At 39.3% G+C, this 11,043-nt stretch overlaps 1 protein-coding gene across 2 annotated transcripts; it reads right to left on the minus strand.

The window, feature by feature from the left end:
* Positions 1 to 775: 775 nt before the first annotated feature.
* Positions 776 to 10,973, minus strand: TMEM59 (transmembrane protein 59). Of its 2 annotated transcripts, none has more exons than XM_083742664.1 (8): positions 10,654 to 10,973; positions 7,723 to 7,828; positions 6,273 to 6,370; positions 5,969 to 6,121; positions 5,645 to 5,726; positions 5,045 to 5,129; positions 4,108 to 4,216; positions 776 to 3,023 (listed from the first exon to the last, which is right to left on the minus strand). In XM_083742664.1, the coding sequence occupies exons 1-8, from the start codon at positions 10,852 to 10,854 to the stop codon at positions 2,871 to 2,873; spliced, it is 987 nt and encodes a 328-aa protein (XP_083598790.1). In that variant the 5' UTR covers positions 10,855 to 10,973; the 3' UTR covers positions 776 to 2,870. The 2 variants fall into 2 exon arrangements, with proteins under 2 accessions (XP_083598790.1, XP_083598791.1); XM_083742665.1 differs by having other exon boundaries at positions 5,045 to 5,126; positions 10,654 to 10,940.
* Between the last annotated feature and the right edge of the window lie 70 nt (positions 10,974 to 11,043).

Genomic DNA, 11,043 nt, shown 5'->3' on the forward strand with positions numbered 1-11,043 from the left:
GAGCAAGAATTAAGACTCATTACCAGAACATTTGGGGTTCCAGAAAAATGCAGTTTAGAAATGACCTAAGTCAAGGGTGGGAGGAGCTAGAGATCAGCTTCCATTAGTCCCAGCCACCATGACCAGTGGTCAAAGCTGATGGGAAGCTGTAGCCCCAATAACTCCTGGAATGCCACATATTTCCATCTCTAATGTAAGGCATGTCAATCAATTCTGCCAAGGAACCTTGCCTTGGCCAACTCGCCTCTTTCAGTAAATACACAAAGCTCCTAAGTTTCACCATCAAGTCTACCTAAGATAAGGGCACCTAGTGCTAGGAGCCAAGCTTGAAAATGGTCCAGAAAATAGATGGATACGTGCATATTTTCTGAAAAAATTAGCAAGGCAAAACTAATTGGGTAGCCCAATATTCAGTTCAGCCAGTTAATTTTGAAGCGTGTTTATAATATAGGCTTTTGTAGACTTTGTGGACAAAACAATGTTTAAGCACTATTAAGACATCAATTATCTTTGTTACTGAACACAATGGATTTTATTGATCTCCAAAGCTGGAGCAGAACAGTTCAGTTCTGTGAAATGAAGTATGAAACAAGATCAATGTTTTATATTTAATGGACAGGTATTTTTCAACTGGCTGATCTGAATCACCGGAAGAGAGCTTTCAGTGTTGCTTTTCAGACCAACCACAACCACAAGTTTGGTAGACTGACATGGTTGCTAACAGGGGACCACTGACTTCTCCTCCTAAAAAAAGTAGTACATTAAGTAGCACTAGTTCTTTTAGCCATTGATTTATTGTAGACCTTTAAACAGATTTCAGCTCAAGTTGTCACAGTGAGAGAAGAATCCAGTAACATCATAGCAATATGGAATTCTTAGTTCAACAATACTGAACCTTCAAAGTAAGGGTACTACATTTCAGTCCATTTAACCTTTACTGTGTATAGTCTGGATTATTTTGCAAAGGCATCTCCTAAAACAAGAATCCAAATGAAAAACAAATGTATAAGTTAAAGCAAATGTAGTTGAAATAATTGGTGCATAATACAACAGTATTTTAGCACAGCAAGTGAAAAATCAAGACAACTGATATTGCAGAAGTTATCGTACAACACAAACAGCAACTGAGCTGCAAAAGTTGCTTGAAAGTAACTATTTCACAGATTGATAAAGGAGTGTCCATGGTTTCTCGCTTTAAGAAATAGCGCAAGTTTTAAACTTCAGAATTTGTATTGACTAAATGAAACCACAGCAATATAACTTGCTTAATGATTGCCCTTGCAAGTTATTCTATTAGTCTCCAATTGATCAACTTTTAGACAGAAAACCTCATTTTCTACCACCACTGTATTAGAGAATCATCAACTTTATAATTATGCAGAGATGCTGTCAATAGTGATATTTATAGAGAATGGCATACCAATTTTATTGGCTTGTTACTTCACTGTAGAGTTTACAATAGTTGCCTCTTCTGTTGTTCGTCATTTACTTGAAGCATGGATGCTTCAGTAAACCGAATAAAGATGCTTATTATTTTTCAGAACATTTTTACCAATTAGCAAGGGTAAAATAAAATTTAAAACATTAAAGATTTTTAGAGCACTTGTAAAAAAATACTGAAATAAAATTCCCAATTCAACACATTTAGAATTATATTAACAATAAATTAGAACTTGCAAACTCCCCTGGAAAGTACTGATTTATAAAACTGCATTAGACAAGACATTTGTTTGGTCACAAGCCTGAATGTAACAATTTATTCTTATTCATTAAGTAGGTTTTTAAAAGCTGGCCATGTCCCAGATAGGGTTAAGTGTAAACTGTGTCTGGGTTTATGCATAGTGGGAAACCATGATTATCTATTCCAAGAATGAGTTCCAACATCCTTAGGCTTGTGAGTATCTTCCCTGCTTTGTGCCCCAGAGGAAGAAATTGAAAACTTTTTATTTCAGTTTTGAACTAACAGATCCTAACAACAGCTCTGTATAGCGAACACAAGCCAGGATCAAACCATGGTTTCAGATCTTGGCTGGCATCTGCATAAGAGGGAAGTGTGGCTAGTTTAAAATTGAAAGTAGCATTTATCAATTTCAACTGGTGTGTGAAAGAGTGTGAGAGTCAAGAGACTTCTTGTGAGCAAGTCAATGTCAAATATACCAATGTCCGATATACACAGAAATTTTTGTCTGCCACCAATGTTGCTTGTTTTTTAGGGAAAGGTTGTTGTTGTTTAAATTAGTAATTTCTCTGAGCTGACAAGTGTAGCAAATGAAAGCCAGGGAAGCTTATTTGTTTTAGGATACAGAAGTGACACCATAATAGATTCCTCTATACATTAAAGTTTTATTTCTGACCCACAGTACTTCAGTGCCAGAAACTGGCACAAAGGTCAACAAAAATGTACTCTTATTGTGGAAAATGAGCCATTTGAAGCAATAAGGATTTCTAAGCAATTCTACATGTTAGTTTCATTTATCCACAGCTGAGAAGACAACTTAAAAGGCATCTTTGACCACAAAAAATTGCTTACACTATTAGAAACAAGATTCCAAATATACACTCTGATACCAACAGATGTTCATAATTTGAAAATACCACAACCTTAATGTATAGACAATACTTACGATTTTTGGTAAGGAAAAAAAAAAAGATGCAAATAAATGTAAATTCTCTACAAACCCCATTTGCTCAACACAATTTCCTTTACTCGTGGAAAATGAGATTGAATTCCATGACAGTATAACAGTAATCAATTATGTAACTTTATTTGAATCTGAACTTTGACTACCCCTGCAAAAGCCTCTTCATTGGAAAAAGTCACCAAAGTTAACAGAAGTCTTAGAATAAGATAATGAATTCATTTTTTAAATCTATATTGCTGACTGAGTCAAGTTAACTTTTGTAGGTAGAGGTCCAGCTTCTTCTTCATCAGCCTTGCATTTAACCACAATGAGAGCAGAAGTTGGGTATCGATTCAGTTTTTGTTCATTCATGTATTCCAAATCCCCATAGATACTCAGCTTCTAAAATAACAACAACAACAACAAAATGATATTAGATGGAAATCATTTCACACAGTAAGTTTTATTCCAGTACATCTTGGTGCATGGATATCATGACTAAAATCTTATGCATACTTACTGGAGAATAACTCCTACTGAAGTCAGTGGGACTTACATTCAAGTAAACATGCTTAGGATTATACTGTTAAACAGGACCACACACTTTTAGTTCACTCTCCAGAAACATAGGGTTGGGGGGTAGGGGTGAGGAGTAGAAGATATTAAACAAGTCTTTATGAGTGAAATTATCAAGGCTTTGAGACACTGGCACAGAAAAGGCACAATTAAATTGTGCATCAGTAGGAAGTAGCAATGGAAGACTTCAAATTTTAATAAAGATTTTGGACATTACATCTGAAACATAATTAGCCCTTTAGCTGAGCACCACTTTTTAAAATGGCTGCATATGGCTCCACAAACTACTCGATGATAGATCTTGATCTAATCCTGCATAGCATTTTGTATGTTACATAATATATGAATGGCTATCAATATGACTTCTACAATGGTATTTTATTTACATTAACATATTCAGGCATATTTGCTACCAGAAATGCCTCTCCCTTTTTTTGCATTATGGCCTAACTGTACTATAACTTTTATGAACTGAGATGGCTTCAGTACTGCAACCTCACAGAAATGCCCACCAAATCTAGAGAATGTCATCTTGCTAAGCAAAAATCACGTGCATGCTTTGCTTCTGCTGGGAGATGTCAAAACTCATCCCATGAAACCACCCTTGTAATCTTTTGTTTCCCTGAAAAAGCTAGCATGAACTGTCACTACCAGTTTACATATCCCATACTGTATTTGCCCCAATGATCACATCAGCTGATTAAGTTGGCAATTTCATTGGAGATTAGCTATAAGCAGGTGAGACCTCTTACAATATATAATCAATATATATCTTCACAATCCTGTTTCATTAACAAGAGAATCATGAGATACTCTCTTCTGCACAAAAGGGCTCTTATCAAACCCAAAGCATTCTGATATCACAGAATATAATGTGGTAGGATGCTGGAAAATTGAGGACTTAAGTTACCTCAGATGGAACATATTGCTCCACAGCAGTAGTAACAGTTGCACAACAAATCCAGAGCAACACCAGTACAGAAAGGACAAGTGTGGTTGTCAGTATCCAGCCAGAATTTCTGTAATATAAGAAAACAGATCAGCCATAAAGACAAGCTTGAGGTATATTGAAAATTGTATCCCCCCTAAATATTGTTTCTACACACACACACAATCCAAAATAGGCAGACTTAGATGCCATCACAGTCAACTACTGTACCTTAATCTGGTCCCAGAAAATAAGCAAAAGCTACCATCTTTGAGCTTTCAAGATCTAATAAGAGGTTATTGCTTCCCATTACCATTTACCTTCAGTGAAAATGATCACATGATCATGTCTCAGCTTAATAAGCCGAGATATGTACAGACACTATGCCTGTGAAATACAGTGATTTCCTTTCATGCTGTGCCTGAATGAAATACAGAAATCTTTTTCAGTTAACCAGTTTTCAATTTCATCCAAACCAGGAACTATGGTTACTAGCTTCAGAATAACTTAACAATTACTGCCACAAGCCTAAAAGCACAACTACTTTAGCACCTTTCAGACTCAAACTGACCCTCAATATTATGTGAGCCAACAGCTTTGCTCAGAACTTTGTTTTACTTATAAATAGACCTAACATAGTAATATTAAAGAATGGTCTGAGTTTGGAAACAATGTTCAATGCAAGCAGCATGACAGCAATGTTTGTAGTAAAAGTTGTGCCACTATGGGCATTTCCTCTTTTTAAAGAGCATTCAATTAGATACAGCATAAATGGTCAAAATGTTAATTTTAAGAAAATGTTTTGTGAAAACATTTCACATGATTGTTTTGGTAGTTGAACTACATGTGATATACAGCATTAGGGAATGAAACATGTTTCTCCCTTAAGCAATTACTTCATATGCTAAAATGTACATACATTGAAACACATTTGAAGAAGTTATCACTTTCATCTTCGTCGAAGAATCCCTTGTGTGTCTGTGGACCTCCTGGCTGCAGATCTACTGAAAATCATAGTACATTTTTGTTTAATTTTATCACAGAATCCAAGACACATGCTCAAGTGTCCAATCTTTCTGTACGCTATGAATGTCTACCCAACCCTTTTTCCTTCCGGTAAATCCTCCTACTAGACACAGCAAGCTCTTTAAATAAATGTTAAGATTGAGCAGTGCCATTTTTTTTAACTGGAAGGAAGTCCTAGGAAAAAGCGAACAGCTAAAAAATATCTTGTGAGTTTGTTTCTTACATTTGCAACACGCAGTGTCTTGCTGAACCAGAGCCAATGAAGCAACTGAAGTACAAAACTTGTAAAAACAAGTTTCAGTTGCCATGTTTAAACATCAGACAAAGATTGTGTCATCAAGCAAATTCCAAACAGTAAGCATCTTAAAAAATAAGCTACTGGTTTCCACAGTTATCTAATCATGAATACAAATTGCCGGTCAGACACTGACAGTACATCCTTACTGTTTGGCAAACCATATTCTATTCCTTGAAGTTCCCTAAAACAACTTACAAGATGCTTTGCGAAATGATGGTTCTTTTAAATCCTGTGTTTCCTGACCAGGACTTTCAATGAACTGAACTTCTGGCTTTGACTGAAATAACAACAAAACCTTCAAATTAGTGAAACAAACCTAACATATTTACCTACATAATGACACAAACTGTAATTTAAATAGACACATTATATTTTTAAGCAGAGCAAAGCCATTAAAACAGAACACTCCCAGACATTCAACATGGAGTTATTTGATTTAAAACAGAATAACAAAAAACACCCTCCCTTAGTTCTCTTGAACTCTTATGTCAGAACAGCTAAGAGCAGGTTAGCAAGTACCTGGAATATTACTATTTTGCCATCATCAGCTTGAAGGTAGAAAGTCCATGAGGAGGTGATGAAGCTATGGGCTGTTTCCATCATATCACTCCAGAATGATCTCACAAGCGTAAGGGGGAATAGAAGATGCATTCTTGGCATTAAGGACATGAGCTGCAAATAAATAGTGATTCACATATTAATATAAAAGCAACAATTTCAAACATGTCACAGAGCTTCTCTCCACAATTTACTTTTAAAATAGTTGAAGAATGGGAATACAAGCAGTGAAAATGTATTCACTCACTTTAATATAAATACTTACATGGTCTCGTCTCAGTTCAGCATATGGTAACTGATTCTGGCATCCAAGACGGCAGGCATATTGTTCATCAGACTGAGAGGTATATGCCTCAGAACATGCTGTAAAAGACAGATTCTTTCAGTTTAAATGGTCACACCTTCCACATAAGCAGCTAAAGCACACTTGAATATTAGGGTGCAACACCACAACATATTGCTACTAATGTTGGACTTCCCTTCCTGATGCTCATCTTTCCAATCAAATTATGTCAGTTGTGAGATAAGAGAGAGGCAAAATTGAACTACACTTCAGCATTCAGGATCTGTAAAAACAACCACACACCCTCCCCAAGTGACAGAAATACCAAAGAGGGGCAGGGTAAAACCAGAATACCCACTCACTTTCAGTATGACCCTGAGCTATATGCTTAGCTTTCAGTTTTGCCAACTCTCTCAGGATGCAACTTTTAAAAGGCTCCAGTTCCAGCATTTTAGATAGGAGACAGGCAAAACAATAGCACTGCAGAGTGAAAATAACAATTGTATACAGAGAAACTGCAGAGGGAAAATAAACTCTTCCCAGAACTGTGTACTCAGCAAGCCAATTAGGGCTGCAATGCTATGTGTGCTTACTTGAAGTGAGCACTACTCAAAGTCAATGGATTTACTTCCAATCAAAGCTTACAAGATTATTATTCATGAATGTTTATATTTAATGTCCAATTCAGCATGGAAACAGAACTTTCTCTTCCATGACAGGCTCAATCTTGTGACGGGGTGCAGACCTATCTCATACGGTAGAAGCAAGACCCATACTGTCTCAACAAAGCTGCAAATAGCTTTGGGACTAAGAGATTCCTATCCCAGCTGCAAATAACTTTGTGACTGAAAACTTCTTAATTACACTTTCTTTCATCTTAGATAACTCCTCTTTGTTTCAGAAAAATTCTCTTTCAAAGGAGAAGCTACAATTACAAAAATCTTAAGGCATCAACACTATTATATTTTATATCACAACATTCTATTACGTTGCAAACTTTTGTTTATTTTAATTTCTCATTTTATTTTTAAGCTTGCAATGACATTTTATGATAACTAACAAAATGTGACAAGGTGCATGTTTTAAGGCTTATTATTTTGTTATAGATTTCCCTGATGACAGGGTATCTGTGGCTTACACATGTTGACGTTAAGCCAAATTTACTTTTTTGACTTTGTAATAAATCAGATTTCATGCCCTTATGTGGACACTTATTTTGTTGCATGATTTTGGAAGCTTCCTCCTTGCTGAACTCTCTTGATGTTAATCAATTAACATCATGCTGTTAATTCTTCTCTTAGGGAGATATCCAACTAAGTCACACTTCGGGTAGACTGACTGAAATAAAGTTCAATAAGCCTACTCTGAGTAGTGAAGAAAAGTGGTGACAACCCATATATTACAAGCTGAAAAAGAGGCTAGCTTATCTTACCGGAGTCACATTCCAACTTGGTCCGATTCAAATCAATCCCATCATCCACAAACTGACAAATGGAGAAGAGTCTGCAGCCCCTTTGACATGCATAGAGCTCTTCTTCCTGGTAATGAAAACCTAAGAGGTCAGTATCACTCTTTTATAATCATCCTACTCTAACCCTACTCATACCACAAAGACATACACAATGTGCTGCACAATTTAACTTCAAAAAACTTTTTCTTTTATTATTTCACAGAGCTACAAGAGTGAGCCAAGATTTTTCACTGAGACTTCAGCAGACTACTAAGGTTAGTAAAAGTAGGCTTTAATAGAAGTCTTGTATCTGATCCTTGAAACACCTTATACAAATATGAAACCAAGATGTTGATTGAAATATTATTATTTAGTTTACTTTGGAACAAGCTGCACAAATATAAACTATCTTGAGTGGGTGATTGTGGACCAGATCCAGGTGCCCTTGATGGAAATTTATTTTTTAGATCCATTTCAATCAGAGTTTAGGCTCTGTTTTGGCACAGAAACTGCTTTGATTGCCCTGTATGAGGACCTCTGTTGGGAGAGAGAGAGAGGAAATAGGTCCTGGTTAATTCTCCTCAACCTCTCAGCAGTTTTTGATACCACTGACCATGATATCCTTCTGGAGTGGCTGTCCCGAGTTAGGGGTGGGTGGCACTGCTTTTGACCAACCTGTATTTGAGGTATCCTTTCTCCCCAGTCTAGAGACGTGGGTGGCGCTGTGGTCTAAACCACAGAGTCTAGGGCTTGCTGATCAGAAGGTTGGCAGTTCGAATCCCCACGACGGGGTGAGCTCCCATTGTTCGGTCCCAGCTCCTGCCCACCTAGCAGTTCAAAAGCACGTCAAGTGCAAGTAGATAAATAGGCGGGAAGGTAAACGGTGTTTCCGTGCGCTGCTCTGGTTCGCCAGAAGTGGTTTAGTCATGCTGGCCACATGACCCGGAAGCTGTCTGCAGCCAAATGCCAGCTCCCTCGGCCTATAGAGTGAGATAAGCGCGCAACCCGAGTCGTCCACGACTGGACCTCATGGTCAGGGGTTCCTTTACCTTTCTCCCTAGTCAACATATGGACCCCTTCTCCTATAAGCTAGATATTTATCTATTATGAATATTTCAGTCTTAATCAGGAACCTGAAAGCAGGTGTAACACACATGCTCCAAAATGGTAATTCTTATGCGGTTCAACAATCAAATGACAATGTATAACTATGTATTTCTTGTGTAGTAACAGTGCCATAGGTACCGTATCTATCAAGGAAAGTAACAGTGTCAATGTCTTAAAGCAGTATTGATTATACTGATGGGTGCAATGGCAAACAACGGCATGGAAGACATAAAGTAGCTAACAATAATATGGATGTGAAAGGAGGAATTTTGGCAGAGATATGAAGGAGCATGTTTGCCGAGAAGCCCTGGTCTGATGTGTCATTATGTTAACAGCTTGGCATAATCATCATGACAGGTAAAGAGAAACCTGTTATCTTGTACGGTAAGAAGCAGGTAGCTACAAGAAGCTACACAAATACTGGGCTGGGCAGGTGAAATTAAAGAATAATTTTCTCAGCTCCATGTATGCACTGGGAAGAAGAGAGTTAGGAAAGATATCAGGACAGATACTGAACAAACACTCTTAGTGAATTTACAGTAGTATAAAAGTCAGCAAAGTGTCACTATTTTGGTTCTAGATGTGGAATTGGGGGAGTTATACAGGCTGGAAAGTGGGCTATAATGACAACTATATTTTTGTAATAAAAATGTAGAGATCAAATCCTGTAGATGATATAGACACAATACATTTTACTTTGCAGTTTGCTGAGAAATAAGAGTGCAATCCCATGCATGCCTACTGAAAAGCAGATTCCATTGAATTAGCTAGAGTTTAAGCTCAGGTAATGCACCTAAAATTGCAGCCTTAGTACCTCATGGGGAAACATAGAAAAGTTTCTGTTTCCATATGTCAATCAATCTGAAAATCATTAGCCCAACCATTATTTGGCCTTCAGACCAGCTGACAAAAGTGCTTGCATAGAAATCAGAATCTGAAGGCAGTCCCAGATACCTTACCTTAGCATTTTTCCTTTTCCTTAAAGTTGACAGCCTTTTTCAGGGGACAGCTGAGACCTATGCCAACATTTTGTAAGTCTCTTTGGGCCACTTCTATGAGGAATGCAGCTAACAGGTAACAACAATAAATCATGCCACTTTGCATTTTGGCACACGTGAAGGATTTATTTTTGCACACTTCCTTTGTGTACTAGCCAGCCCAACAAGCTGAGGAGAGGAAAGTGGAGGAGAGCAGATCGCACAGAACTTAGCGGACAGCAACTGTAGAGAGACTCCCACTTGCACCCAGCCAAGCTGCGAGGCCCCACCTCAGGCAGTCAAAGACTACCAGGTGAGAAATCCATCCACGGGTCCGCGTTCTCATAGCCACTTAGCGGTTGCAACCTCAGGAAGGGCATCGCAGCACTGGCAAAACCAGTCAGGCCCCATCCACCGGCCAAAGGGGGAGCAGCAGCTGCAGGGAGTGTGGCTTCCTTCCCATTCCCTCTCCTTGCTAGGAAGAATATGCAGCCCCGGCTGCCAGTTGCCCCGAGGGCTGCACAGCGAAAGGAGAACAAGCCACGGTCGCATCCCTACACTGAGGGTGGTGGTGGGGAGATCTTAAATATAAGCAGCGATGCCGCAGGGGCTGCCCCTCCTGCCCGCAACCAAGGGTCAGGTTCTTATTTTTTTATTTAAGAAACCAGGAGCGCCCGTGGCTTAAATACAGATGGCAGGATGAAAAGGGGGAAATGCAGAGAAGGTCCCACTAACCGGCTGCTATAGCGACGTGGTTCTTGGGGGGTGGCGGAATATTTCAGTAGGGAAGGTAGGGCGCCCCCCACCCCACCCGACCACCGCTTGTTACCTTGGGGTAAGTATGGAGCGGGTAGGTGCTCTGGCACGTCCGCTGGCAAGGGGCGGTGTTCCCCAGCGCCGGCTCGAAAGACTCGGAGAGGGACTCCGGAACGGGCTCTAATTCGGGCCGGGCCGCCTCGTCGCCCACAGCGAGCAGCAGCAGGAGAAGAAGAGACCCCAGCCCCAAACGGCTCGGCCGCAGCGCCGCCATCTTGAGTCGCCAACCCCCAGCCAGACGGTTGTTTATTTTTGTTAACCGCCCCTTTCGCGCTTCCGGTTTCCGGCACCCGCCGAAGAGCTCTGCGGACTTAAATGGGTTAGACTGGACGGAGGATGCGGACTTCCGGGTTTCTTTGTGCGGTTCACACCCTCTCCCTGGGCAGAAGGGAGAGCTGCCCAT

Source organism: Podarcis gaigeae (genome assembly GCF_964106915.1).
Source record: "Podarcis gaigeae genome assembly, chromosome: 6".
Classification (NCBI taxonomy): Eukaryota; Metazoa; Chordata; class Lepidosauria; order Squamata; family Lacertidae; genus Podarcis; species Podarcis gaigeae.

Excerpts from the sequence above, each read along its gene's own strand:
- TMEM59 (XM_083742664.1), bottom strand. The coding sequence starts at position 10,854 with ATGGCGGCGCTGCGGCCGAGCCGTTTGGGGCTGGGGTCTCTTCTTCTC. Across the intron at positions 7,829-10,653 it reads CGCTCCATACTTACCCCAAG|GAAGAAGAGCTCTATGCATG; the intron begins GTAACAAGCGGT and ends TTTCATTACCAG. Across the intron at positions 6,122-6,272 it reads CTGAACTGAGACGAGACCAT|CTCATGTCCTTAATGCCAAG; the intron begins GTAAGTATTTAT and ends ATTTATTTGCAG.